The 27,946-nt window shown below is 38.3% G+C and overlaps 12 protein-coding genes across 12 annotated transcripts; 6 read left to right on the forward strand and 6 right to left on the reverse strand. All coding sequences in view use genetic code 12, as the record gives it.

Moving 5' to 3' along the window:
* Positions 1-3,182: 3,182 nt before the first annotated feature.
* Positions 3,183-6,101, reverse strand: BBC1 (Bbc1p; the record flags this gene model as incomplete). Its single annotated transcript, XM_064996083.1, has 1 exon — positions 3,183-6,101. The coding sequence occupies one exon, from the start codon at positions 6,099-6,101 to the stop codon at positions 3,183-3,185; it is 2,919 nt and encodes a 972-aa protein (XP_064852155.1).
* A 1,721-nt stretch (positions 6,102-7,822) lies between these two features.
* DASC09_024810 (uncharacterized protein) lies at positions 7,823-8,653 on the forward strand (the record flags this gene model as incomplete). Its single annotated transcript, XM_064996084.1, has 1 exon — positions 7,823-8,653. One exon carries the CDS (start codon positions 7,823-7,825, stop codon positions 8,651-8,653), a length of 831 nt encoding a protein of 276 aa, XP_064852156.1.
* Positions 8,654-9,714: 1,061 nt separating this feature from the next.
* DASC09_024820 (uncharacterized protein) lies at positions 9,715-11,292 on the forward strand (the record flags this gene model as incomplete). Its single annotated transcript, XM_064996085.1, has 1 exon — positions 9,715-11,292. The coding sequence occupies one exon, from the start codon at positions 9,715-9,717 to the stop codon at positions 11,290-11,292; it is 1,578 nt and encodes a 525-aa protein (XP_064852157.1).
* An 807-nt stretch (positions 11,293-12,099) lies between these two features.
* On the forward strand, positions 12,100-13,704 carry DASC09_024830 (uncharacterized protein; the record flags this gene model as incomplete). Its single annotated transcript, XM_064996086.1, has 1 exon — positions 12,100-13,704. The coding sequence occupies one exon, from the start codon at positions 12,100-12,102 to the stop codon at positions 13,702-13,704; it is 1,605 nt and encodes a 534-aa protein (XP_064852158.1).
* A 1,077-nt stretch (positions 13,705-14,781) lies between these two features.
* EMC4 (chaperone EMC4) lies at positions 14,782-15,440 on the forward strand (the record flags this gene model as incomplete). Its single annotated transcript, XM_064996087.1, has 2 exons — positions 14,782-14,819; positions 14,942-15,440. 2 exons carry the CDS (start codon positions 14,782-14,784, stop codon positions 15,438-15,440), a joined length of 537 nt encoding a protein of 178 aa, XP_064852159.1.
* A 288-nt stretch (positions 15,441-15,728) lies between these two features.
* On the reverse strand, positions 15,729-17,567 carry DASC09_024850 (uncharacterized protein; the record flags this gene model as incomplete). The annotated part of the gene is made up of 1 exon (XM_064996088.1): positions 15,729-17,567. One exon carries the CDS (start codon positions 17,565-17,567, stop codon positions 15,729-15,731), a length of 1,839 nt encoding a protein of 612 aa, XP_064852160.1.
* A 485-nt stretch (positions 17,568-18,052) lies between these two features.
* PRP28 (mRNA splicing protein PRP28) lies at positions 18,053-19,810 on the forward strand (the record flags this gene model as incomplete). Its single annotated transcript, XM_064996089.1, has 1 exon — positions 18,053-19,810. One exon carries the CDS (start codon positions 18,053-18,055, stop codon positions 19,808-19,810), a length of 1,758 nt encoding a protein of 585 aa, XP_064852161.1.
* A 344-nt stretch (positions 19,811-20,154) lies between these two features.
* POP7 (ribonuclease P/MRP protein subunit POP7) lies at positions 20,155-20,697 on the reverse strand (the record flags this gene model as incomplete). Its single annotated transcript, XM_064996090.1, has 1 exon — positions 20,155-20,697. One exon carries the CDS (start codon positions 20,695-20,697, stop codon positions 20,155-20,157), a length of 543 nt encoding a protein of 180 aa, XP_064852162.1.
* A 271-nt stretch (positions 20,698-20,968) lies between these two features.
* On the forward strand, positions 20,969-21,976 carry CWC2 (active spliceosome conformation promoter CWC2; the record flags this gene model as incomplete). Its single annotated transcript, XM_064996091.1, has 1 exon — positions 20,969-21,976. The coding sequence occupies one exon, from the start codon at positions 20,969-20,971 to the stop codon at positions 21,974-21,976; it is 1,008 nt and encodes a 335-aa protein (XP_064852163.1).
* A 227-nt stretch (positions 21,977-22,203) lies between these two features.
* On the reverse strand, positions 22,204-22,732 carry DASC09_024890 (YjbQ family protein; the record flags this gene model as incomplete). Its single annotated transcript, XM_064996092.1, has 2 exons — positions 22,204-22,397; positions 22,489-22,732. 2 exons carry the CDS (start codon positions 22,730-22,732, stop codon positions 22,204-22,206), a joined length of 438 nt encoding a protein of 145 aa, XP_064852164.1.
* A 415-nt stretch (positions 22,733-23,147) lies between these two features.
* On the reverse strand, positions 23,148-24,847 carry DASC09_024900 (uncharacterized protein; the record flags this gene model as incomplete). Its single annotated transcript, XM_064996093.1, has 3 exons — positions 23,148-23,733; positions 23,799-24,511; positions 24,590-24,847. The coding sequence occupies 3 exons, from the start codon at positions 24,845-24,847 to the stop codon at positions 23,148-23,150; spliced, it is 1,557 nt and encodes a 518-aa protein (XP_064852165.1).
* Positions 24,848-26,038: 1,191 nt separating this feature from the next.
* On the reverse strand, positions 26,039-27,924 carry DASC09_024910 (uncharacterized protein; the record flags this gene model as incomplete). Its single annotated transcript, XM_064996094.1, has 3 exons — positions 26,039-26,624; positions 26,719-27,453; positions 27,665-27,924. The coding sequence occupies 3 exons, from the start codon at positions 27,922-27,924 to the stop codon at positions 26,039-26,041; spliced, it is 1,581 nt and encodes a 526-aa protein (XP_064852166.1).
* Between the last annotated feature and the right edge of the window lie 22 nt (positions 27,925-27,946).

The following is a 27,946-nucleotide window of genomic DNA, read 5'->3' on the forward strand; positions in this document are numbered from 1 at the left end:
GAAGAAGAGAAGGAAAGCCTTGATATGATTTTCATTTCTTTATCACTTCTATTACCACCATCCCTACAAGAGGTTTCCTCCTCATTTAATTATTTAATTGTTTCTTACATAATTTGATTGTATATTATTATAAGTTATCTTTTTTTTTTTTTTTTTTTTTCCCTCCTTCCCCCGGCCCACTTTTTCCATTTTTATTTTGATATATCCATCATTATTATTTGGCATGATTGGTTTTACTGCTTTTTCCCTATTCTTTGGTTTTCAATTAGTACTTACTCGTTTTTTTTGTTTGTTTTAAATGTGATGTGTGTAGGTTTCTGTAATTATTGTTCATCCTGTAATCCTGGCGTCTGCACCATTGGATCTGGTTTGATGTTGTTGTTGGCCCACACGACAGACACTAAATAAAATAAACAGAAAAGTTTAAAAAAATAAGGGTGTGGTATGCCTGGTGCCGTGCAATAAGAGTACCGCGGAACATGACACAAAATGTCAAGTCACCGTCATTTTAGATGAAACGGTAAAAATAAGCATTTCAGTTTCTGATGGCGACGACAATCAATATAAACAAGTGGCCTATATAGTATGAAGTTCGTAATTACTTGAGAACAACACCGATAACAAATGGGGGAAGGGGGGTTTGAGTATGTATTAGTTTAGGGATGATGATGGCTTTTTTCTGTTTTCTTCTTTTTTTCCGGAGTTCTACTTCCGTTTTTCCAAAGAAAGACGCTAATTAGTCCAATATTTGGGGTAGGAACACTGGATACCAAACCCAGACATATATCGCCAAATGTTATTAATACCAGATTCGTAAATTGAGGCACAAAGACAAGACAAAACAAGACAGAAAATAAAAAGCCAAGAATCAATCTTCTTTGATAGACATTGCCGGGGCCAATCACAAGGGGAAAAAAAAAAAAAAAAGGGTAGATCTATTAGGAGGGTGCCGAATGGGAACTTCTTCATTCCACTAAAAACATAGACTTCATTGTATACTTTCTTTGGGTGGGTGTTTCGGTGTTAGCAAGCAATTAAAAAAAAAAACAAAAAAAAAAACAGCTCAATAATTACATTCCACATCATACGTTTCTGGCTTTTATTATGGTCTTTGTGGTTACTTTGGTTAATCGATAGCGAATTGACACGCAAACCTGTTAGGCAGCCGAGTTGTGTGGCCAATAACAGGCAAATATTTCTGTTTTGATAAACGAGACAATAGTGAATACGACTTTTATTATACTGTCACGAATATTTCCGACCCTTGCGTGAATATTGTAAGGTGGTTTGGTTTGCCCTTCAAAAAAAAAAAGCGCATTATAATTATTATTATTACCAAATACGGATCCCTCATAGAAGTTCTTGCTTAACCAGAGACAAAAGAATGTGTTAAATTTTTTTTTTTTTTTTTTTTTTGATTTACTGGGGGCCATAGTATTAATGGTTAAGATGTACATCGTTCAACACTCCTCCCAACAACAATAATTACAGATAGGTTAAATGGACATTGCACGGTGAGTATATATAGGTAACACCCAGCAACCGTCCACTAATAGATAGCATACTGGTAATATTAAGTGTGCTTTAAGTGTGTGGCCACTATAATTTTTCTTTTCTTTTTTTTTTCTTTCTTTTTAAGTGCTATTGGGTTTAATAAATGTATAATAAATGTATCTCCTAAGCAACTAAACATCGAGCAGTTTTGAAAAAAAAAAAAAGACAACAACGATACTCAAATAAAAAAAATCCTTGGAATATCATCACATCTCCCATATATATATATATATATATATCGTTTATTATAAACCCCTTATACCTCTCATCAGTTTGATACCCGGTCCTAAGAACATCCTGGAGGGAGTGAGTCTGCACGATATTGATATTGGCACGCACCCCTCCCTCTTACCCAGCTGTTAGTGGGGGAGGGGTCCTCGGCACACCTTGAAGGAAACGGCGTGGCGGCGTGGCGGCGGTGCGGCGAAAACCAAAATAACACCCCCTCTCCACTCCACCCCACTCCACTCCACTCTCAAATTTTGACGCACACCAACGTTTTACGTCACGCACCATCAATCATCATTTAGTTATGATGATAATTATATAATACCACAGGGAAGAAAAGATTGCTTGAAAACCCAAAAGAAAAAGAAAATAAGGATAATACAAGGAAATGAGCAAAAATAAAATACAATGCAGTGAGGAGAGAGAGAGAGAGAGAGAGAGAAACAAAAAAAAAAAAAAAAAAAAGAATTTGATCAAATGAAGGAAAGAGGTTATTTATTGAAAGATATAAATGTTGAGGCGCGACGTTCGCTCGCTCGCAGAAGTGGTAGGAACACTATTATTATTATTATTATTGGCCAGGCATTGGATCTAAATTAATTGAGTTTGGCCAATGTTTAGTTTTTTAGTGGGATCTTGTATGTTTTCTATTACTATCCACAGATTAATTAATGTAGACAACAGGATTACCAGATCTTTAGAATAGAAGAAGATCCTTTCTTTCCTTCCTTCCTTCCTTTCTTGTTTCATTCTTTCCATGATCTGTGTAAAGCCCCTTAACCATCTAGATCCAGCAGAATTGTTACAAAAGTCCTGATTCGATAATATCCATATACCTTTGCTTATCGACAAGACACCTCCAACAACTCATCTTCGAGCAATGTAAACACCATTGGATAACAACTATCCACCCCAGAATCATTTCATCATCATAGGCCGATGGGTAAATTCATCATATAACCTAAGTACAAACAACAAACACAACAGGATAATGTCAATTAGCAAATGTAGTAATAGTAGATCATCATGGCATAGGGCTCCTGTAGTTTGTCAAATTTTAAACCAATTAGCAACTAGGCAAAAAACTGTTACAATAAAATTTATCAGGATGCCGATATACACTATATTTATACATATATAAGTATAAAGCAACACATTTGAAGTAAATAATTTGAAATTTTGAAGTTTCATGGAATATTTTGAGTTTTTACTTTGGGCCACATCACATTCCTGTCAATTCAATATCTTATATTTTTATCCAAGCTCGCCGGATATATAAATCTCAAATAAACTAAAAAAAAAAAAAAAAAAAACACATGAAAAACAGATATTGAAAAAATTAAGGAGCAATAGTTCATAATCAAACGCAGAGCTACACATACTGTCATTCATTCATTCATTCACCAACCAATGGATTCCCTCGCCAAAGGTCTAAATACTTTTATCGAGCCATTGATTAAATCACTGATCTTATAACTAACCGGCTTGATCTTGTTCTTCGAATCTTTTTCAAAAACCCTAAACTTCATCTTGATCGAATCAAATTCACCAATGATCGCTACTAGCGGTTCTTTGGCCCCGACTTCATAAACAATCTTTTGACGTAATTTATTATGACCTGAAAATTTGGCACTAGAAATCCTAAGAATGTCTCCTGGTTGGAAATCTTCAGTTTGATTGACACTTCTATGCGATTCATTATGGTAAATTAATTTCCCAAAAGAATTCAACCCGATTGGGGGAACCAAACCTGGTAATTTTTGGAAAATCTTAGCCACAAAGTTTTGTGACCCATCAAGAGTGTGGCCATTATATTTAGAAGCTAATTTATAAATCTCAAGCCCCATTTGTTTATCACTATCGGCCATTGGAATATTGGTGATTTGGAACCCAACGTTATCAATATTGGCTTGATCAAATGTAACACTGATCAATTTCTGACTATATGACGTTTCACTTATCATCAAAATATAATAATCCTTAGTAATCATGGTGATCCTCCCACGCTTCTTGGAGCTAGACTCTTCAACTTCATAGATAAGGGTTTTGCCAACCTGCGCTTGTAATGATGGAGGTAATTCCTTTTTGTGCCACCAGTCAGCCGATTCGTAAACATCAATATCCTCAACTGCGAGCTCCCGAGTCATGGTTCGATAAGCCATCAATGGTTCACGAGAAGAAGATTCAACTGCAAACGATTTATAGCTGTCCACAGACATTCTTCTATCTTCATATGACATCATCTTGCCATCAACAGATTGCCGCTTATTATATAACAATGAATTGCGCCTGCTAAATGAACCGTCATTGGTGAAATCAGATACTGCTTGTTTTTCGGGCACAGTGTGTGCTCTATTAACTATTCCTGGAATTGCCGGAGCAGGGTTTGATGGAGCAGAAGGAGGAACAGATCTTGGTAATGGAGGAGCAGCACTGCCCGGCATGACTGGTGGTGGAATAGATCTAGGCAATTCTGGAGGAACATCCATTGGTACAGGAGGAGGAGGCCCCTTAGTTGTTGGCAAAACTGGGTTGATAACTGCGCCTACGCCATCAGTTTCAGTTTCTTCCTGATCTCCATGTGTTTCTTGTATTGGGGGTTCAGTGTCCTCGTCGCCCTCATACCCCGTGTTCTCACTATCAGATACACCCTTGTGTTCATCATGGACGAGATTCTTTTCTACCGGTAGGCTTTTAGAGCTTGAATCAACTTCGGCTTCAGAAGTAGCGAAGACAGCTTCATCAGGAACTACCACCGGTGGCTGAGCTTCAATTGCCTTCTCTTTTTCCAACTCCTCAGATTCTTCAGATTCTTCTTCATCAGTGACCGTTGGCATATCTTCGAATTGTGTGGCACCTGCTGGATTTTCATTAGTGCTTGCGAAACTTTCTTCATCTATTGAGTCCCTAATTTCAGAAACATTAGAAGATGATGATAATCTGCTTATAGATCCTTGAGTGGCTTCGGTTTTTGGAGCTTCAGATTCTGGAATTGGTACAGGGGCAGAAGCGCCACTGCCAATAATGGGTAAAATGGGAACTGCTCGTGGCAAATCTTCCTGTTCTTGCTCTTCTAATTGTTTTTCAATTTCTTTTTTGGTTTCAGTCTTTGGTTTAGTCTTCTTCTTGGTTGATGATGGAACCCCAAATGGACTCATACCCATCATTCCAAACATACCTGCGCCACCTGATAATTTGGCCATCCGTTCTCTCAATTGACGTCTGCGAGCTTCTTCCTCATCTTCTTCTTCTTCTTCCTCTTCTTCCTCATCATCTTCTTCATCAATGTCTTCTTTTTCTTCTTCTTTTTTGTTGTTTTCATCACCTTCTTCTTGAGCTTCCTTGTTTTTTTCTTCATTTTCACCTTCTTCACCTTGCGTGATTTCATCTTCTTTAGATTCGATATTTTCCTGGACACTTTGCTCTTCTATAGATTCACCACCATATACAGCAACTTGGTCTTCTGTTAGTGATTCACCAACTGTACTCTTTCTGGAAATAGCAGCGGATCCCGGTTCTGATTCTGAAATAGGTGTATCTACCAACGAGCCTGCTGAAACAGGAGGTTGATGGACAGCCTTCTTCTTCTTTTCAGACTTTTTTTTAGATGAGGCTAATTCCCGGTTCGCTTCTTCTTGTTGAGTCTTCTGTAACATCGCAATACGTTCTCGAAGACTCATCTTTGGGGTGTTTTCCTCTGGTATAGCATCTTGACCAGATACGGTACTTTCTGAGGCCTCTTGATGAGCATTTGTTGACGGGGAAAACGTATTAGAAGATTTCTTGGAGCCAAATCCGGGCGGGACATATGAAGATGGGCCACCGAAATATGGTTTATTTGCATGCGATTCTTCCTTTGGCTTCATCATTGGTAACATAGGGGCGGAGTTGGCAGTGTTGAAGGCGGCAATCTTGTTAAAAAAAGCATTATCAGATTTCGATTTTGATGGTTGTGTTACAGCTTGAATATCATTGTGGATGGTCTCAGGTGTAGTGGCAATTGGTTCTGGATTGACTTCTTGTTCTTCATCTTGGTTAGGCTGCTCGTTGCTCACCTCATCCTCAGCAGCAATCTCAGGCTTCTTAGGGTGAGGTCTCGCGCTAGGAACCATAGGTTCGTTGATGGTTTCAACAAAATTTATTGGGAAAATACCAGATAGTTCTTTGCCGGTTGTTGGATCAGTGAACTTCCCAGAGTACCACTCTTCATCTTCGATGTTGGTGACGGTGATAACGGTTTCAGCCACAAAGTTAAGATCATCGTCATATTCAGATGAATAATCGTACAATGCTCGGACCTTGAAAGGTACAGCAGGCATATTGTTAGATAAAGGAAATATTATGAATTACTTGGTTCTGTGTACCGTCTTTTCTGGATGATTGATAAATATATATATTTTTTTTATATAGAAGGCCCATCGGATCCACAGAGTATGTGTCAAATTGGGGTTTCTACTTTTTCTTTGATACCTCCACAACTCTACCGCACCCAAACATCGCCCACAATCAAATTAACGCGGGGCCTCCCCCAGGATGAAGGCATACCAATTTTGCGTTTGACTACATTTGAAAACGTCAGGCGGCATAGAAACAAACATGTGTCACATGACCATGGGATCTGGTTGTGTACCTGTATATCGTATCGGTCGGTACCTTTTCCTCCAAAAAGACGATAGATAGATCGGGTATTAACTCAGTCAAGAGTTCTCTTAGAAGTCGAAGATAAGAAGCAGATATTAACTGGTTGCATATGTAATCAATCGGTAAATAGAAAGATAACAAATAAATAAATAAATAAACAAACAAGAGAGGATTTTGACAGCAAAAGAGGTGGTGCTGGATCCTAGAATATACAGTAATGACAGGATACTGTCGTTCCTAAGAATATGGGACTTATTTATAAGTTGTTTTTCTTATTTTACCAACAATTGCAGTCGCAAAATATGTGGGGTTTTTAACAGGTTATAAATCCGGTTTTCTTGGAACATGGATCCGCTTAATTGTATCCGTTGGCTGAATTAGACGGGTTTGAGGATTTTTTCTTGGCCGAAATGAAGAAATGAATGAGGATTTGTGTTTGCAAAAATCTACATACTCAACGGCTCCGGACCCCCGGCGATTGTCAGACCACTACACCGCTTATCTTGACATTATTCCATTTTCTTTATTGCTGTTGAGCGTCTACAGTGTTCCCCACTTGTTATGCTCCCGTTGGGACAGTTCCAGCAGGATTAAGTTATGTATTCCCAGACATTACAGCAGGATAAAGTTGGTTTGGGGTTGGTTAAATGTATACTGGTTCTTTATTAGCTAAATCTGATTCTTCCAATTAACTACTCAGATTGTAAGCACAATAATTACTAAATCCTTAAGTAGCAAATTTCTATTCCCTCCATGATAAGTGGAAGCCACCATATTGCCAGATTCGGATGTAGGAATGTGTGCTCAATACAGAAGATCATACATCCAGAGCCAGAGTTTTGTATTAACAATACTCTGGAGCTGTAAATTAAATATAGAATATGTACCGAGAAATAAAGTTATTAATATCATCATTCGCCAATAATGATGTAATGAGTACCACCACGGTGGAACCCTGCCCTCGCTTTATCGATTCCATCAAAATCACCCATTTTTTTCACTCACTCAGCTAACAATAATATCATCGAGAGGTTCTGTTAAACAGACTGCGTTATATTTACACCAATGTGGAAGCCATCATCACATACAGAAGCAGTATTGTTCTTCACTTCTCTAAAATAATATATAGATAAAGAAATGATAACTACGCACATGCAGAACTACACCAGCAAACAAACGTTCGTCTACTATTTTTAGCCACAATGTTCATACAGACGGGCGCTTTCCTGTAGTGACGGGCCTGCACCTCCGCCCGCCATACCATATATAACTGTCCTTCGACCCTCCACTTTACAACATATTTATTCTCTTTCTTCTTATTCTATCATCAATCAACAAACAAAAACAATTTCATTGTTTTACTCACTCTTATATCTCTAATAACAATATTTAATAAAAAATGAAGTACACTCTCGCTACTGCTGCTATCGTTGGTTCTGCCATCGCTGCTTACGTTCCTTCTGAACCATGGTCTACTTTGACTCCAAGTGCTATGGTCTCTGGTGGTACTACCGATTACGACGGCACTTTCGGTATTGCTGTTGTTCCAGTCACTGCCGCTTCCTCTTCTGTTGCTAAGAGAGATGCTGTCTCCCAAATTGGTGATGGTCAAATCCAAGCTACTACCGCCACCACTACCACTCACGCCCAAGCCATTTCTCAAATCGGTGATGGTCAAATTCAAGCTTCTACTTCTACTGCTCCAGTTACTACTGTTCAACCAATCTCTCAAATCGGTGATGGTCAAATTCAAGCTACTACCACCACTCACGCCCAAGCTATTTCTCAAATTGGTGACGGTCAAATCCAAGCCACTACTCTTACCACTAATGTTGCTTCTCAAATTACTGATGGTCAAATCCAAGCCACTTCTACCGCTTCTGTCAACGCTACTGTTGCTGCCGAAAACACTAAAGATGGTATTACTGCCGTTGCCTGTAAAGTCGATGGTACTTTGCAAATGACTTTGGAAAAATCTATCTTGAAGGATGGCAAGGGAAGAATCGGTTCTATTGTTGCTAACAGACAATTCCAATTCGATGGTCCACCACCACAAGCCGGTGCTCTCTACGCTGCCGGTTGGTCTATCTACAATGGCAACTTGGCCATCGGTGAAACCACCACTTTCTACCAATGTTTGTCCGGTACTTTCTACAACTTGTATGATGAATCTTTGGGTGCTCAATGTAAACCAGTTTACTTGGAAGTCACTTCTTTGGTCGATTGTTAAAGAAAATTCTCTTCTTCAATTCTGATCTTTTTCTTTCTTCTATCTTCCAATAATGACCTGCATTTTTAATCACTTTTACATCTCAACTTCATCATCATATTGTTGCATCAAATTTATTACCGCATTAGCATTGCTTTCTTTCCATCTGCATTCTCCATCACCATTGTTCTTGGTCATTGGTTAGACTTTTTCATCTTTTCTGCTCTGTTTTATTTTCATTTATTTTTTCCTGCATTTTCTCATAATTCATCGTTGCATTTTTCAATAAACATAATCTTATAAAAATTCTTTACTGGTAAATGTTTTATATCATTCTCAAAAAAAAAAAAAACATATCACAAAATATTCGGAATGTATAGTAATTTTTAAAACATGTCAAATAAAACATGGAAAGTACCACTATCATCGTCACGCGCCATTTTTATCAAGACGGAAAAAGATTTCCTCAAGGAGGATTTGGAAATCTAGATTTATGATAATCGCACAATTCCACAAGAATATAAGGATTAAACCCTATTATAGATCAAGTCAGCTACATGTGGGTATACATTGTATAATCACAGCGTCCAACACTACCGGAATTAAAGTCAGCCGACAATACGCCACGAACCAAACCAAGGTTCCAGTAACAAATTGGGTTTATTGACCGTGGTATCCCAGGTGAAACTGTGAGAGAAACCACAACCAACAAGCTATTCCAAAACTCTAGCTTTGAATTGATCCTAGCTCCATGGATGCATTATTGTTGGAATAAATGGAATAAAACTGCACTTTCAAGATGTCCGCCGTTAAGGGCGCTCTTCCCTAATTACGAATTTTTCATGTCGGTGTGCCGGAGTTATCTTAGATAGATTCAATCTACCTTCACGATGACATAATAACAATGCACTGAGTATAAATACAAAGCGAAAGCTCAAATACTGTAACTAGCATAAATAAAATAAAAAATATGTGTCAAAGAGTTCGAGGTAGGAGTCTAATTTGATTCTTTATTATATTCTATTGCAGTTCTCTTTTTTTTTTTTTTTAATTCAATACATTTCCGCTCAAACAGCAGCGTCATGACTTCACATTTCTTATCCAAAGGTCAACAGATCGTACCTATGAAATACAGACCAAAACCCCTAGTGTTCGGTCTAATAGTTCTTTCTTTAATCATCGATAAACTCAATGTTACAGGGGCAATCACCAGTTTCTACTCGCTTTCCGAAAAGTTTGATGTTCCAATCGCCACTGCCTCTTGGGTCTTGTCAGTGTATGCGTTGACCATTGGTTCATTCATTATTGTATTTGGCAAAGTCGGAGATATTGTTGGTCCTCATAATACATTCGTTGTAGGCACTTTATGCATGTCTATTTTTTCATTGCTAGCAGCTACAGTTGATGAATCTATTTACGCAGTTATTGTATTCAGAGCTTTCCAAGGTATTGCTGGCGCTGCTTTGGTTCCTTCGGGGTTTGCAATCATTGCCAGTTATTTCCAAGGTAAGGCAAGATTCATTGCTCTTAAAGTTTTGTCAGCTGCTGTCACTGGCGCTCTAGGTCTCGGGGTGATTCTTGGTGGGGCGTTCGATGAAGGAAGTATTGGGTACCAGGGGATTTTCTATTTCACTTTTTCTGTATCCTTTACAGTATTTGTGTTTCTATATTTCCTCATAATTCCTATTCAAAAAACCGAGGGCCACAAAAATTTGAAATTCAGGAACTTGGACTTCTTTGGAGTTTTGTTGATGATTTCTGGTTTGTTGTTGATCATCGTAGGTTTTACTGAAGCGGCAAACAGCTGGAATTCCCCGAAAGTTTATATCACCCTCCCAATTGGATTTATGCTTGTTGCCTGCTTCTTTTATTTCGAGCTTTTTTATATCAAAGGTTACAAGGAGAAATTCCGGAAGTCTCTTCCAAACCAACAACAAGACTTCACTAGTAAATTTGATTGGAGAGTAGATACGCAGCCGCTTTTTCCAGCAGAAATTTTGGCAATTCCAAACATCAAGTTATTACTCTATGGTATGTTTGCTGTCAACACATCTGCCATTTGCTTACAAAGTAATCTTGTTGAATATTTTGAATATGTTGAATTAGACACTCCAATTATCGCCTCGCTCAAGATATTACCGCTTGCTATGGGTTCTGTTTGTGGCTCATTCCTTTTCAGTCCAAAAATTGTGAAAGCCTTGACCCTTCGGGGAACTTTGCTTCTTTCATCGCTCGTTGGTCTCGGGGCGTACATTTGGATTTCTAGAATAAATTACACTATTCATAACAGCTACTGGAAATTTGTTTTTGCCAGTGGATTTATTGCGGGTTATTCAATAAACATGTTTTTTGTGGTTATCCTTGCCGGTTTAATGCAAAACACCCCATTGCATTTACAAGGGGTTGTTTCTGGAGTAGTTCAAACCGTTGCACAAGTTGGTTCCAGTATCGGTACAGCAGTTATCAATAGTATCATTGGAAGTATGGAATATAAAAAAGGTGATGATTTAGCAAGACACCGCGTTGCCAAAAACTTTGAAAACTCATTAAATTTCATAGTGGGCTTGGGTGCCAGCTTAGTAATTTTAATGCTTTTTATTAAAGATGATAAGTCTTTCTTGGTTGAGGGAGGAAAATCAACTGGGAGAACAATTTTATGAAGCTCAATCTGAAGAGGAATCTAATGAAATTTCCAAATAAAACCAAATTTTGAATTATAACTAAAAAGCTATTCAGCTTGCCATACGTTTCTTGATTTTATGCTACTTCACATTTTTTTTTTTTTTTTTTGATTTTCTAGGGAAATAGTATTTCTTTTTTATAATACCACACCCTTTATGTTTTATGTTATGAATATATCATGTCTAAAAATAACATATATATCAAAGTATATTATAAAGTAATACAAATAAAGGCAAATAAGAAAGGCTTTGTCACCTTATTGCTTGGAAATGTCATCATGTCTGCCATGATGATGCTGTGCGTGCTGCGTCAAAGTGACCTAGGCTTGGTGTTATTGACAGTAGTTAGTTGATTAAAATTTTTACATTACCCAAGGTATCTTAGCTGATGGTTAGAGCAACAAGATTCCTTTTCACTTATGCTTCATTTGTATCTTTTGCTATGAAATCTACCAAAGATCTTACTGATCATTAATTGCACTCAACACATTTGTAGCGAAGGTTGTCTATGTCCCGACATATGAGACTGTGTTAATTACGTTAAGATAGTTGTTATTTGGACTCAAGGTTCTTCTGTCATATATATATATATATATATGTGGAGCATGCCAGATATTGGTTTGATCACATGATATATCGCGGAAATGTTAGATTGGGAGTGGAGGTGCAGTCATGACGAATATATATCGTCGTATTTACCCATTTCGGAGATGATATTGTGCTTCTCCTTTGTTTTCTCTCCTGTGATATAAGAACCAAAGGGTTTTCTTTATATTATCAATAAAAATGTCCACCTATGAACATGATCTATTGGGAAGAAAGGAAACAAATACTATGATAGAAGGTTCAATTGATGGTGATGACGGATCTCTGTTGCAACAAGAACAGATAAAATCTCAGAAAGTGATAAGTGCGGTGGCAAAACAGGATGGATTTGATGATGATACCAGATGTTGGGCTGTACTGGAGGGTGAAGACTATCTAAATCATTGCAAGCTATCGGATCAAAATAACAGGTTTCAAGATCTTGAATTGCAAAATCCCCCAGAACAAAACTCCAAATCGAACTTTGATATCCCGGATGGAGGTTATGGCTGGGTAGTGGTTGGCGCGGTGTGTTGCATCAACGCGTGCAGTTGGGGAGCTATTGCTGGGTTCTCTGTCATTTTAGCTTATTACATGCAACACTCTGTGTTTGAAGATGGAAGTAAAATGGCTTACTCAGTGATCTCCGGGCTCTCCTTTGGTGCCGGGCTAATTTTCTCGCCATTGGTGATCTACTTGGCTGGGATTTCCAATGCCAACATTGTGGTATTTTCTGGCGGGGCTTGCCAGTTTATATCTCTCTTTTGTGCCTCTTACGCTACGAAAATCTACCAAATTTATTTGACCCAGGGATTATTGAGCGGCCTCGCGTTATCATTAATTGGTAGTTACACCCCATCAATTCCTCCTCAATGGTTTGTTAAACGAAGAAGTTTTGCTATGGGGTTGACCACTTGTGGGGCCGGAATGGGAGCGCTTTTGTTTAATTTAACAATGCAGAGAATAATCGACATCAAATCGGTTCAGTGGGCCCTAAGGACTGAAGCTATCATTATTTTCCTGTTGGTATCGATTTCCGCAGCCCTTTTGCGAACCAGAACCCAGGTCATTAACCCCCAGTTGAAATTCTGGGATGGGACGGTGGCTAAAACGTTTCCATTCTGGATGCACATTGTGTACAACTTCACCGCGATTTTGAGCTTTGTAACGGTACAATACGTCATTGCCGACGCCACGAGGTCATTGGGTTATTCTGCTGATCAAGGGGCCGATACCAGTGCATTAATGGCCACGGGAGTCATTATTGGCCGTCCATTGTTGGGATTTATCTCGGATCGGCTTGGTGCGGTGACCGTGGGGATCTGGACTTATGCTGTGTGTGCTCTTTTCACTTTAGCAATGTGGATGCCAGGTCGCAACTTGGCCACAATTTACGCCTATTCTTTAATAATCGGGGGTCTTATGGGATTCAATTGGGGTGCCAATGGGGCGATCATCCCTCGTATCACCGGACTTAAAAGAGCTCCAGCAACTTTCGGCATGACTTGGGTATTCATTGGCATTGCGGGGATAGTGTCCCCGATCATTGGATTAGGGTTGAAAAGGTCTAATTCAGAACATCATCAGTATGAATATGTGGCATTATTTGCTGGTATTTCATTTGCAACTACTGCCACAGCATTATTCTTTTTAAGAGGATACCTTGTAGCTAGGGATTCACTCGTTCTTGAAGATGAAAACCTCAAAGATGGTGATCGAGACAATGATAATGAGTTACATGTCAATGTGCCATGGAAATCGCTGTTAGAGAAGATGTTCACGCTCAAATCTCCTTTGAAGGTTTGATAAATATGGTCTCTTTTCAGAAATGAATGCTCTTGTAGCATAGGACATGTTTAAGATATGCTATATCACCATAGTCATGATCTTCCTAATGACTGCTAATATTATCAGACTTAATAGTTCATATTATTGTTATTAATGACCTTTTGGATTGTATAATATTCTTTGTTAGAACTTTCTATCAATTTCTATCAATTTCTGTTATTCTTTATTATTCTCCATCACTTCTATTTTAATTTTCAATCTTCTTTGATACTTTGCATATTTAATTTTTTTTTCCAATTTTCAATATTCTTCGTTATTTTGCGTATTTAATCAACTTCTATTTCACTTCTTATAAAACAAACAGGTATAATTCAAATTCTGGCATAAGCTTCCCAAATCTTTTGAATAACATGAGTGCACACTTGCATTACACTTGCATTAAGCTCTTAGGGGTTGTATTTTCAGGAAATTATAAGTCAGTTTCCTTTTTTTTTTTCAATTAGCTATAGATTCACCACTCAGTGTCAAGAGAAATCAATTATTAACGTACGATCCATACACATAAAAACAAAGAAACAAATTACAAAGATGGCAAAGATTATGTGATGACTTCGTAACCTTGCTCAAGCTTTACGCTTGCTTGCCATGCCACGACGTTATCACGATACATATAATAATGGACTGATTTTTTCAATAATATGAATCGACACACAAAAAAAAACAACCCATTTCTTTAGATATATTTTTGTTGGAATGTGTGGTACGGTTACTTTATATGAAGACAATTGTTTCTCATTGACTGTATTGTTGTTATCAAGGACTTTGAAAGAAGCGCGGACGCTTTTCTGGAAACAATGATTTCAAGAAACAACATTGCATAATTAAAGTGTTCTGAATGCTCCAACGATATTCTTGGTGAATGAATAATCTAATTGATTAATATTTGATGAATCGAATCAGATAAGAGTTTTTTGCAGTGATGTTTCCGTCCAGGAGCTGCTACCGATCCGGCAAGTTTTTTAAACAAAAGCAGTGGGAAATTAAAAACGCTGTTGATGGCAAATCCACTAACGTCAATATACTAACAATAACAAGATGTCGTGGTACGAAGAACTCACAAACCCTCCAATATAGTACGTTTTTTGTTGTTTTTGTTGTTTTTTGTTTGTTTGCGGCGCTTGAGGGAATTTTTCCAATTTATATTTGCATTTTCTTTTCTTTTTGAGAGCTTTATTCCTAACTAACAATCTTCCAGTAAAACCGCTTATGATTTGAAAGCTCCAACTGGATTCAAGGAAACTACTGGAACATTTCAGATCACTAAACCAAAATCAACGAAGTCAGTGAATAATCGGAAGCAAATCAATGATTTGAAGATAAAGAAGGGCTGGGAGGTTGCCTTGGCTCCGGTAAAGTCCCTACCTATGACCTTAGTGATGAACTATATGACCGGTAACACGTTGCAAATCTTTTCCATTTCAATGACATTAATGCAACTTGTTAATCCTCTCACGGCAATTTTCAATTTCAACCAGCCTTTTGAGTTCTTGGAAGGTGGTGATCCCGGTGAATTGGAAGAGGTCCAGTACGATGTGGTGATTGTTAAATTGGCATTCATTGCTTCGCAGTTGGTGTGTTTGGCAGTTGGTATCTATAAGTTGAACGCTATGGGCTTGATACCTAACAGTACGAGCGATTGGTTATCATGGGAAACGTATCCTAATTTTAAGGAGGTAAATATTGGCATATTCTAGCGTGTGTAATATACAAGATTTGTTTTTATATTTTCGTTTTTCGACTCGAAGTAACATAAGTTTTCTCAGCAATTTTTTTTTTTTTTTTATTTTTTTTAAAAAATAATATAAAGAATTATTATAGAATATGGAAAAATACCGGTTTATATTAAGTAACCCCCCCTTAATAGCTAAAAAAATATATGTATAAACATATTTATATAAAACTTAAAGAATAATGGTGAAAGACTCAGAATATTTCTATTACAATATCCAAACAAATAGCGAACAGAAATAAGAATGGTAATTTTACTGTTCAATACTGCCATAATTTGATTGATCGCTTTGAATGAGAACATTCTTCTTTGGTTTCTTATGATTCTTGACAAAGATAATCAAAACTCCCCCAATAATGGCAGTCAAAGATGTGAGAAGTAAGTTCACTGGAATAGGATTCATACCAAATGTAATGTGAGTAAGGTTGTCTAAGCCAGTTTGCACGAAATTGAATAACCCACTAATACAAATAATTGCCCCGTAGATGGTACCAAAGGTGGTGAAACCAAATACTTTAGCACAATAATCACTAACTGCAGTGTAATAAAATGGTCGGTAAAGGACCATAAACATGATTCCAATGTAGTTTGCAGTCGCATTAGGAATCATTCCCATTATTCCAATGATCAAGGAAACACCGAGTAAAATACTGAGAATCGTCACGGTTCTGAAATTATCTAACAAGGTTCCAATGAACGGAATGGATAAAAGTCCACCTATAGGTAACGCAAGATCAAAAAATTCGTTGACTTTCTTAGCGGCAAGAGGATCACCCAATAAAAACTCCTCTTGAGATCTAACGGTCGCCACAAAATAGTTGATTCTCAACATTTGAATCGAGGTGAATAACGCCATCAACAAGAACCAAATACTGCCCACCTGTTCCTTGAGAGAAGCCCCGTGCAAAGTTCCATCAATACCAGATTCGTACGCCATTTCTTCGTCAGCTTTAGTCTGTTCAATAATAGATACACTATCCAAGATCACGCTACTGGCAAGCGAATTATCTAAATTATGGTTGCTATTTTTCTGGATTTCTGAACTGATGGCCTGATTGATAGTTTTGTGAATATCGGCGACTTGGTTTTTAGTGGCTTGGTCAGATTCCTCAAGGAACACCGCGTCATTGACTAATTGGTTATTGGCATTTAAAAGCAAATTATTCTCTCTAGCAAACGAAGATCTTGAGCTAATAACCCGTTGATTGAAAGAGTTGGATCTTGAATGAGCATATTGGTCAGTCAAGATGTTCTGGCTTGGGGATTGCAAAGATCTTGACAAACTTTCGTTGATGGTGTTCAAAAGATCAGATGGTCCATTGCTTGGAATTTGAATTGGTAAATATTCATCGATACAATCGGCAACTGGGGCATCAATAAGGGCGGATTCCTCATCTATGTCTGCGATTTCGTCATTGTCTAATTTTTGCATCGGTGATGATGAATAGCTCTCACTTGGTAAGATGAAAGTTTGACACAATAAGATATAGACGGGAACAATCATGTAGAATGAGAAGAAAGTTTTCAAAGAAAGGTTGAATTTCTCTCCAAGGTTGGAGAAAAAAATGAATCTGTAAATCAAGAATAATGCCGATGAACTATCAAATGCCCCAGTTAGCAACGCCAAAACAAGCCCCGAATTTTTTGGGAAAGCATTAGCTAAATGGAAGCACGAAATGAACACAAATGGCCCACCGAGTGCCAAAATCGAATAGCCAATCAAGTAGGCATCGAAATACTCCATCAACCAGTAACCATTGGACATGACTAACGAGGCAATGAATAATAAGATTGCCCCGATTATCCCAGACACTTTTGGCCCATATTTATCCAAAATGGCACCCACGATCAATGAGGCCCCGTTGGTAACCACCGCGGATAAAGTGAACAAATAGTTTAACGATAAATCTTGGTTGGCACACGGGGAGCTCCCAGAAAATAGAGTTTCTTGTTGACATTTCTCATGGTACACCCCTTGGGCAATCAACACTGGCTTTAAAGCAGCAAAGCCGAAAACTGGGCCAGCAGAAACAATACACCATATAAGGGCGCATAACACCTGTAATTTCGTTCTTTCAAGTTGAAATATCATCTTTTATAAATAGGCTCCAATTATTTGGTAATGTGTATGTATAGAGAGGGTGGTGCACCTTTCTTTGTGTCAAAGAGTCAAGTTAAAAATAAATCAGGGAACCAAAAAAAAAAACCAAAAAAAAAAACGAAGCAAAACAGAAGGCTTTTTTTTTTTTTTTTATAACGAGAAGAGAGAATATTTCAAAGCTCTGAGAGTATACGAGCACCAAATATACCTGGCGAGCCTTGCAAATCAAAGGGGGGGAGGAAGAACTGCTCTTATATACCATACCCCCAACCACACTTTTTCTTTTTGTTTTTCGCTTTACCGAAACAAAAAAAATCTCATGCAGCCGGAAAAATCTCATCGGCGAACCCATCGACCCGCGCAGTTGGTGCCGGTTGTCAAAAAAGGGCACCCACAAAAAAAAAGGAATCGCTTTGATTATACAAAATCAGCATTGGTGAACGTTTGTTGAAGGATAGAAGAATCCTTGTTGAAAAATGAATGCAAATGATGGTGGTGATGATGATGATGATGATGCTTTCAAGATTGTCAAGCCGACATTTCTCAAGAAATCAAAAAGACAAAAATTGATCAAGGAGAAAGCAAACAAGTTGAAAGAGGAAGAATTGATGAAGAAACAACAATTAGTAGAGTCAATAAAACAAAAAAAGGCCAAAAAGCTACTACTAGAACGGCAGATAAGTACAAACGCTATCAGTGATTCTCAGAAACCGGTCAAGAAGCCAAGGGCCAACAGAGATTCTAAACACAAGAAGTTTGCATTCGAATGGAATAATGAAGATGATACTTCTTCGGACTACCAACCATTGGTGGCGTACAATTCTGTCGATAGTGGTATTCAGAAATCATTATCGAAAAAATTGAATTGGGATGATAAGCATTGGACAGAAAAATCATTGGATGAAATGACCAGTCGAGATTGGCGTATCTTGAAAGAAGATTTTGAGATTGGCTCCAAAGGTTCAATCGCCGAAAATCCGTTGAGAAGCTGGAAGGAATCACAGATTCCTGAAAGAGTGTTGGGCGTCATAGATCTCCTAGGATATAAGCAACCTACCCCAATCCAGCGAGCTGCCATTCCTATCGCCCTCAATAATAAAGATGTCTTGGGGATTGCGGAAACAGGGTCTGGTAAGACCCTTAGTTTTGTGGTACCACTTCTATCATATCTCAACAATTTACCTAAATTAAATTCCAAGACAAAAAACGATGGCCCATATGGGTTAATTTTAGCACCTACCAGAGAATTAGCCCAACAAATCCATCTTGAAGTCACCAAGTTTACTAAACATTTGCGATATAATGCTGTGGCGATCTTTGGGGGCCACCAGTTAGAAACTAATGCGTTTGACATGCAAGATGGGGTGGAGATCTTAATTGCAACCCCTGGTAGATTGCTAGATTGCTTGGATAGAAAGATTTTAGTATTGAACCAGTGCTTTTATTTGGTGATGGACGAAGCCGATAGAATGATCGATATGGGATTTGAAGAACAAGTGAATAAGATATTATCGGCATTGCCGAAGATCCAAACCACTTTTGGAAGCCAAGTGGCTCGTCGATTGAAAATAAAAAGAAACATCACGATGATGTACACCGCAACCATGCCTCCGGCGATTGAAAAAATGACCTCAAGATATCTCGATCGACCAAATACCATTGTCATTGGTAATCCTGAAAAGGCTGCGGATACGGTGGAGCAAAAGGTTGAGTTTGTAACTAACGATGAAATGAAGAACAGAAAGTTACTAGACGTCTTAAGTTCTAGAAAGTATAGACCGCCAATTATCATCTTTGTCAATTACAAGAAAACCATCGAGGCATTGCATGAATTGATTGAATCGAATACCAAATTGAAGTCGGTGGTGATCCACGGTTCCAAATCACAAGACCAAAGAGAATACGCCATTAAAAGTTTGCGGAACGGCAAATACGATATTTTAATAGCTACCGATGTTGCTGGAAGAGGGATTGACATTCCCAACATTTCGCTAGTGATAAATTATCAAATGAGCAAAAACATTGAGGATTACGTCCATAGAATCGGTAGAACTGGTAGAGCGGGTAGCACAGGTACTGCGATTACTTATTTAAACGGTGAAGATGATAAAGCAGTGTTGTATGACTTGAAAAATATGATTGGGAAATCCCAACTTAGTAGGTGTCCGGACGAATTGAAAAGGCATCCAGCGGCGATGATCAAGCCGAATCAATTCAAAGCTATAAATGATTAATGATATGTAATGGTAATATTACGATAATAATATGAGCAATTTTTTTTTCCTCATCTGACTTTATTATTGATTGAGTGTAGATATGTAGCGAGGAAACTGTAGTATGGAATACATATAGAATTATTTTTTTAAAAAAAATGTACCATGATCCACCAAAAGATAGAAGAAACGAATTATCTATTGTACACAAAAGGTTATTTATTATATTACAATTATCAATCACTGAGTTCTAAACCTCGCGCGGGATTCATTCATCAGAAAAACAGAAAATGATAAAATTATTTTGGGCAAGAGCAAAAAAAAATTCTCATTGTTTGGAGATCAACAACAACAAAATGTCTTCTTCAAACGCTAGAAATATGGATCTTCAATTCCAAGCCGGCAATGGAACGTTTCCGTATGAGACTCTCTTCTACTTCCTCCTCCTCTTCTTCTTCGCTACCGCTATCGTTGATCAAACAACTACTTGTGGCTTCCACGATTTCTCCAGTGTCACAATTTCTATCGACCGCTCCTTGGGATGGCTGCAGGGAATTCCTTATTTGAAACTCGTCTATTGTGTTCACGGTCTTTGTAAGGATTTCCACCCGATGATGACGCTCTTGGAAATAGCAGGCCACCTGAAGGAGTTTAGGTATCACTTTTTGCAACCCCACGACAGTGAGGTACTTTTCTTTGACGATGTTTGCCCCTTTATTCCGGGCATTGGCAAGAACAATCAGTTTTTCGATTTGCGAAAGCTTTTTCTGAATCTGTTTAACGCTTGACATGAACGGGGAAGATGCCTTAAGTTTGAAGATCTTGTTTGTATTGGAATACTTAAATGCCGACGGAGGCTTATGTTTTATGATCTTGGCATTTTCTATTTTTTTGTTCTTTATCGCCATAATTTTTCTATGTAGCTATTTTCCTAGAAAATTATTTGGTAAAAAATCCATTAAACTGAGAGTTAGCAGTTATACAGAGCATTAACGATATGAAGAAAGAGAAAAAAAAAAAAAGAGAGAGAGAGAGAGAGAGAGAGAGAATATTTTTCATCACGTGCGAGAGATGATCATTTTGGTATAAAGATGGGTGATGAGGCAAAAAAAAAAAAATCTAAGTAAGTAAGTAGTATTTCATATCTTAGAAATATTGGATCATACATTACCTTTTAATATGAGTGGGGAATCTAAACAAGATTTGGTGGTAGATCCGAATATCTCTGAAAAGAAAAAGAGGAAGAAGAAGGCTGCCAGAGTTCAAGTCGATCCGTCAGTTCTCGATGAAGATGATAAACCCCAACAGACCGGGAATATCTTTAATATCTGGTACTACAACTGGGGGTCAAAAGAAAATTATCAAAAGAAGTCTCCTTTTAGGGTCAATGTAAAGCAAGATCTGGGGTATACTAAAGCAGACAAGATTCCAAATTCGTTTGTTTGTCTTTTCTTTGCCCGCGGATGCTGCCATAAAGGCAAACATTGTGATTATCTCCATCGAATCCCTAATCAAACAAAAGATGCGTTTCCCGCTACCACTGATTGTTTTGGACGTGATAAATTCAGCAATTATCGTGACGATATGGGGGGTGTTGGTAATTTTTTGCGTCCCAATCGTACGATATACGTTGGGAAATTGCCATTGGATGCAATTCCCAGAGACTCTAGCATTGAACAAGTTATTAGCGAGCAGTTTGGGGAATTCGGGAGGATCGAGAGATTCAGGGTGATTCATGAAAAGAATTGTGCGTTTGTGACGTTTGAAAATGAGTGGAACGCGCAGTTTGCCAAAGAGGCGATGGCCCATCAAAGTTTAGTCAAAGATGAAGTATTGAATCTCAGGTGGGCTAACGAGGATCCAAATCCTCAAGCTAAGGCAAGAAATCAAAGACAGTTACAGGAACAAGCTATGAATACCATCAAAAATCTTCTCAATCAAAACGAACAGCGCCCACAAACGATGCCAAAGCGGAAGACCATCTCAGAAAATAGAAATACCCCCAAAAAATTAAACGATGGAGAATCCATAAATTCAAAACAAATTTCAAAGAAAAGACAAAATACTTTTGGTGATGATGCTGCTAAGCCTGAAGAAAAAAAATTGAAATCGACAAAACATGTCGAAAGTTCTGGGTTTTTGATAGGGTACGGTAGTGATAGTGATAGTGACGATGATGATGATTGAATATGACCTGGTGATGATAGGAAACCAAACTTTTGTAAAATATAACCCTCTTTTGTATACTATAAATCAATAATTATTGTTCTTTATTTGCTTCATTGAAGACCGCGGCAATATGCTGTAGAATGAATGCTACAAAGTACAAATGAATAGAAAAATCTGAAACAATTAACAATATATTCAACTACAAAGAATAAAAACATAAAAAAGCATCATTTCATTGAATCACATCACTTCTTCTGCCCAGTGATGGTAGCCACAATGGTTCTGCTGTGCATATATTCTCTGAACTCGCACAAATAAATCCCTTGCCAAGTACCGACATTAAGATGGCCATTTTTAATTGGAATAGTCACGGAAGGACCGATCAAAGAGGTCTTGATATGACCTGGCAAATCATCTGGGCCTTCGTCGACATGAAGGTCTTTCAGTGGTTAGTAAAATGAAATTACAGGCTCGAAAGTGAAAAAAAAAAAAAATAGCTCTAAAGCAGTAAATAAATAAACAATACTTACAATATGGCTGGTTATATGGGACGATATGATCCAAAACATTGTTCATATCGGTACGGACATCAGGATCGAAGTTTTCATTCAAAGTGATACCAGCACTAGTATGTTTGACAAACAAATTGACAGTACCGATCTGTACTTGCGATAAGTCCTTGTTAATCTGTTGAAGAACCTCATTGGTGATGAGGTACACTCCCTTTTCACGGCGCGAAAGGGTGAACTCTTTTTGGGCCCATACTGTTGCCATTGAGATTATTTATTAATTGTATTTTTTGTTTCAGCTGGTGAATATAATTAAGGGAAACAATATTTCAGCAAGAAGCAAAAATAGAGAGAGAGAGAGAGAGAGAGAGAGAGAGAGAGCCCTGGTCAATTATATTTCATCATTTATTATTTATTGTGTGGTGTGGTGATTATTTTTGCGCTTTGCTTTATCCAGGGCTTCAAATACTGTGAGAGAGCCCTCAACATTTATACAATAGCATCGTCAATGACTAACGATTAGTTCTATTGGAACTCAGAGACAATAAGAAAAACAGGAGTCAGTTCTATTAGAAACCATCAAAATAAAAACAAGAATATAATGAAATAAAGAAGTAAGATTATAAAAGGAAAAAAAAAAAAAAAAAAAGATATATAAACTAACCATCCAAATGACAGGCTCAAGTGGTGAACCTGTAATGAGGGTCACAATACCACTTGTCAGCTAACGCGGTAGATTTAGAACCACCACGCTTACCTTCAACTGCCAAATCTTCTTCATTGGCCTGTTGCAATTTCTTGTTTCTGTAAACCAAGTATGCTTTGGTAATGATGGTGAACACAATGGCAAGGGCGGTGAATCCAATATTCAATGCCATTCCTTGCAAGTAACGCGGACCCGAACTTTTTGGGTAGAAATAACTGGAATAGGTAGAAGAAATATTAGAAAATGCATTGATGAACGCGATGGAGACGGCACGCTTGGCTGGAGGTCTGCTAAGGGTAGTAGACGCCCAAGACCAAGCAGTGGTTAAACCTCCATAAATCATCAACATCATGATCATGGAAACGTACCTAGCAGCAATGTTCATGGTACTAGCAGCGATGATGAATCCCACAAGAGCAATTACCAAGGAAACCATAATATGGCCGAATCTTTCTTTATGTTTATCGGAACTGAAGCATGTTGCGATAGACCAAAGGGCAGAAACAATCCAAGGTGGGACGGTCAAAAGTAAAGTCTTGGTTCTGCCATAACCCAAAGTCCTGAAGAAATAAATAATGTTAGTGAAAAGAATAATCTTCTTCAAAAAAAAAAAAAAAACACTTACTGGACGATAGTAGGAAAGTATGCATTTACCCCAGCAGCTGTGCAAATCGAGAGTTGAAGAATCCAAATCATGTACAATGCTGGGTCCTTGAAAGCATCGGTGAACCCTTTTTTAAGGGATTGGGTCTCATAATTGTCTTCTCTATTGGCTTCTTCTATGATTCTCAATTGAGCAAGCGCACGTTCTTGTTCACTAAGCCATTTAGTGTTATGGGGGAAATCTGGTAAAATAAACATGGCACAAATTGCCACTGGAATGGTGATGACCCCTTCGATAATAAAGAGCCATCTCCAGGCAGCAATCCCAAGGTTATCGTGGCTAAATCTACCGAGAATCGCTTCGCCAATCAACCCACCAAACGCGCCGGACATTTGTGAAGCAACGTACATCAAGGCAATTCTTGAAGCTAATTCTTTTTTGGTGTACCAAGAAGATAACAAGAACACCGAGCCAGCAAAAAATGGTGACTCGACAAACCCTAAGATGAATCTCACGGCAATCCAGCCGCCATAACTTTGAACGGCTCCCGAACAGGCACTGACGGTGGCCCAGCAAATCATAACACAAGGTAGAAAAATCGAGGGTCTAACCTTGTTCAACAACAAATTGGTGAACACTTGCATAAGGACATACCCAACGAAAAAGATCGCAATAACTGTGTTGTATTGGGTTCCGTGTAAGTTTGTATCTTCTTCCAAAGTACCAAGTCTTGCCTAATGGTGGTGATGTTAGTATACTAATTGGTTAACCAAGGATCATATATATATATATATATATATATATATACATACTGTACCGATATTTGTTCTGTCCAAGTAGTTCAAGATGTAAATGATTTGAAGAGCTGGTAAAATCATGTAGTCCAAACGTCTGACTAATTTCTTTTCTAACGCAACACGGTCAGGACCAACGATTTCTTTGAGAGTGGCGATTTTTGCATCGACAGAGGGTTCAATGAAGACTTCGGCAGTGGAAGCTTCTTCGATGGTTGGTTTTTCATCGGCGGCGTCCTCGATATGAGAGACTGATTGTTTAATTTCATCGGACATTTTTGGGAATTCAAGTGTATTTACTATTCTATCCTATCACTATATCATTTTATTCAGAAATTGCCATCTTTTTATTAGAAAAAAAAAAACGGGGGGAATTGGTGGTGTTTAAGTAGTGATGTGACGCAACCGTTGAAAGATATTAATAATATCTCCAGCTACAATATCTACAAACACTCATCCCATCCCATCCCATCCCATCTGATGATGATGATGACCGCATTGGCAAACAAAACGGAACGGATAACTTGACGTACGTACCCCACACCGCGTGTCTCAGTGGCCACCACCGATCAGATGGGGGAAGAAAAGGAAGGAAGGAAGGACTCTCTCTCTCACTCTCTCTCTCACTCTCTCTCTCACTCTCTCTCTCACTCTCTCTCTCACTCTCTCTCTCACACACTCTTTGGCAGCAAGCACAGACGAGTGGACACTTTCTTTCCCTTCGGCCATCCATCATTACTTACCCAAACAGCCCCTCCTCCTCCTCCTTCTCCTCCTCCTCCTCCTCACTATATTATTATTTTCTGGGCACACGTTAGATAGCCATAGCCGTCAGAATTAGTATGTGTCACAATAATATATATATATATATATATATAGATGTTGTGTTTTATTGTGTTGTGAGCAATAGTATAACATAACACCATCGCAGATATCCATCCATCCATCCATCCATCCAGCATACATAAGCGACGTCTGACAATTGTAACAACAGCTGGTCGATCAGCCAATCTGTGTATATATATCCCCAACTCTGCAACTTTCTGCTTACCCCACAATACATCCACATCCAACGATTATCTTAGCAATCGCCGTTAATAATTGTTTCCAACGAACGAGGGGTTTGTTTTTCTGAACAATTTTGTTTCTTTCTCCAAATATTATCATTACGCTACGCTCTTCTACAATCCTTTCTCCCCTCCCTCCATCCATCCAACCATCTATCTGACTTTGAAAAATACATCACATTTCTCAAATTAAAACACAACGCAGCAAAATGAAATATAGAAAGAATAAAAAGAGAAAACTTCGAAGCAATGAACGTTAGAACGTACACTTTAAACAAAAACAAAAACAAAAACAAAAAAAAAAAAAAAAAGAGAGAGAACTATCGTCGTTTTGAAAAAAAAAAAAAAAAAAAAAATCATTATCATCAAGGAATTTTAACAACCAACAACCTCCAACAAATCAAGTGGTGAATCTGTAATGTGGTTCACAATCGTATTTCTTAGCCAAAGCAATGGTTCTGGAGCCAATACGTTTCCCTTCGGTGGCCAAATCTTCCTCATTGGCAGCATCCAATTTGTCGTTTCTGCTCTTAAGGTAGAACTTCAACACAATGGTGCCAATGATTGCCAAAGCAGTGAATGCAAGATTACAAGCCCAGGCTTCGGTGTACTTTGGACTGGACGAGGCAGGATAGAAATAGGTGGCGTATGTCGAAGAAATGTTGGCAAAGGCATTGACAAAGGCAAACGAAATCGAACGCTTAGCTGGAGGAGTAGACAAGGTGGTGGAAATCCAGGAAAACACAATGGTGAATGGTGAGTAAATCCCAAGCATCAAGAACATGGAAAAGTAACGGGCGGCGATATTCATGGTGGAAATGGCAATGATAAATCCCACAAGTGGAAGAATAAGCCCACAAGCAATATGCCAACCTCTTTCATTCTTTTTATCAGAATGGAAACATAAAGAGACCGACAAGATTGCGGCAACCACCCATGGTGGAACCACCATAAACAAAGTCTTTTGTCTGTCGTAACCTAAAGTTCTAAAAGAAAAGAAAAAATGTTAGTCGTCAAAAATATCTCTCTGGGGAGGAAAAAAAAAAAAAAAAAAAAAAAAAAAATATCACTATTACTTACCCAATAATTGTTGGGAAGAAGGCATTACAAGTAGCAGCAGTCATGATACCAAGTTGGATAATCCAGAGCAAATACAAAGCAGGGTCGGTGAAAGCAGCTTTAACACCTTCTTTGATAGACTGGTTTTCAAAATCATCGTTTTGACTAGAGAATTCGATCAATCTCAATCTTGCAAGGGCTTTTTCTTTGTCATCAAGGAACTTGGTGTTGTGAGGATAATCTGGCAAAATGAACATACAGATTATAGCGATAGGCACGGTTGCAGACCCTTCAATGATGAAAAGCCATCTCCAGGCAGCAATTCCGCGGTTGTCGTGTTGAAATCTGTCAAGAATGGCTTGACCGAGCAAACTACCAAACGCATTAGACATCAATGAGGCACAGTAGAAAATAGACAATCTGGTGGCCAATTCTTTTTTAGTGTACCAAGCGGAAAGATAGAAAAGACAACCCCCAAAGAATGGTGATTCCACAACCCCCAAAATGAATCTGATGGCCACCCAACCACCAAAGCTTTGCACTGCACCACAACTGGCACTAACAATAGCCCAAGAGACCATAATAGATGGCAAAAACACCGAAGGTCTAACTTTACTGATGATCAAGTTGGTACCAAATTGAGTCAAGACATAACCGACGTAAAAAATACCAATGATGGTGTTGTATTGGGTACCTTTCAATCCAGTATCTTCTTCAAGCTTATCCAAACGGGCGGTGGCAATATTAGTACGGTCCCTATAAATAAATAATGTTAGTATGATGATGCTAGAGAACAAGGGTTGGGTGTGGTTATACTAGTGTGTGAACCCACTGTTTGTGCTTGCTGTCTGTTATAATAATACATTGCAGGAAGATAGATACCTTCAATGTAATGTAATGTATATATATATCTTTGGGCCCAATGGAGGGAGGGAGGCCTTACTGTGGAAATAAAAGCCATACGTACAAGAAATTCAAAATGAAAATGATGATAAGTGGGGCAATCAAACGGAGGTCCATTTTCCAAAGAAGTTTTTTTTCCATTGCCTCACGACCTTCACCAACGATTTTCTTGAGTCGGAGAATTTCTTCTCCGTCAGCAATATCGTCGTTAAGTAGAGCATCAGCAACATCGATCTCGGTTTCTCTGAGGTTGTTTTTTTCAAAGGAGTCGGCATCTTCAATATGAGACGCTTGCTCCTTGATATCTTTAGCTTCAAGGGACATGTTTCTGTGATGAGTAATTTTT

The sequence above is a fragment of the Saccharomycopsis crataegensis genome, assembly GCF_037102585.1.
Source record: "Saccharomycopsis crataegensis DNA, jcf7180000000075, whole genome shotgun sequence".
Lineage (NCBI taxonomy): Eukaryota > Fungi > Ascomycota > Saccharomycetes > Ascoideales > Saccharomycopsidaceae > Saccharomycopsis > Saccharomycopsis crataegensis.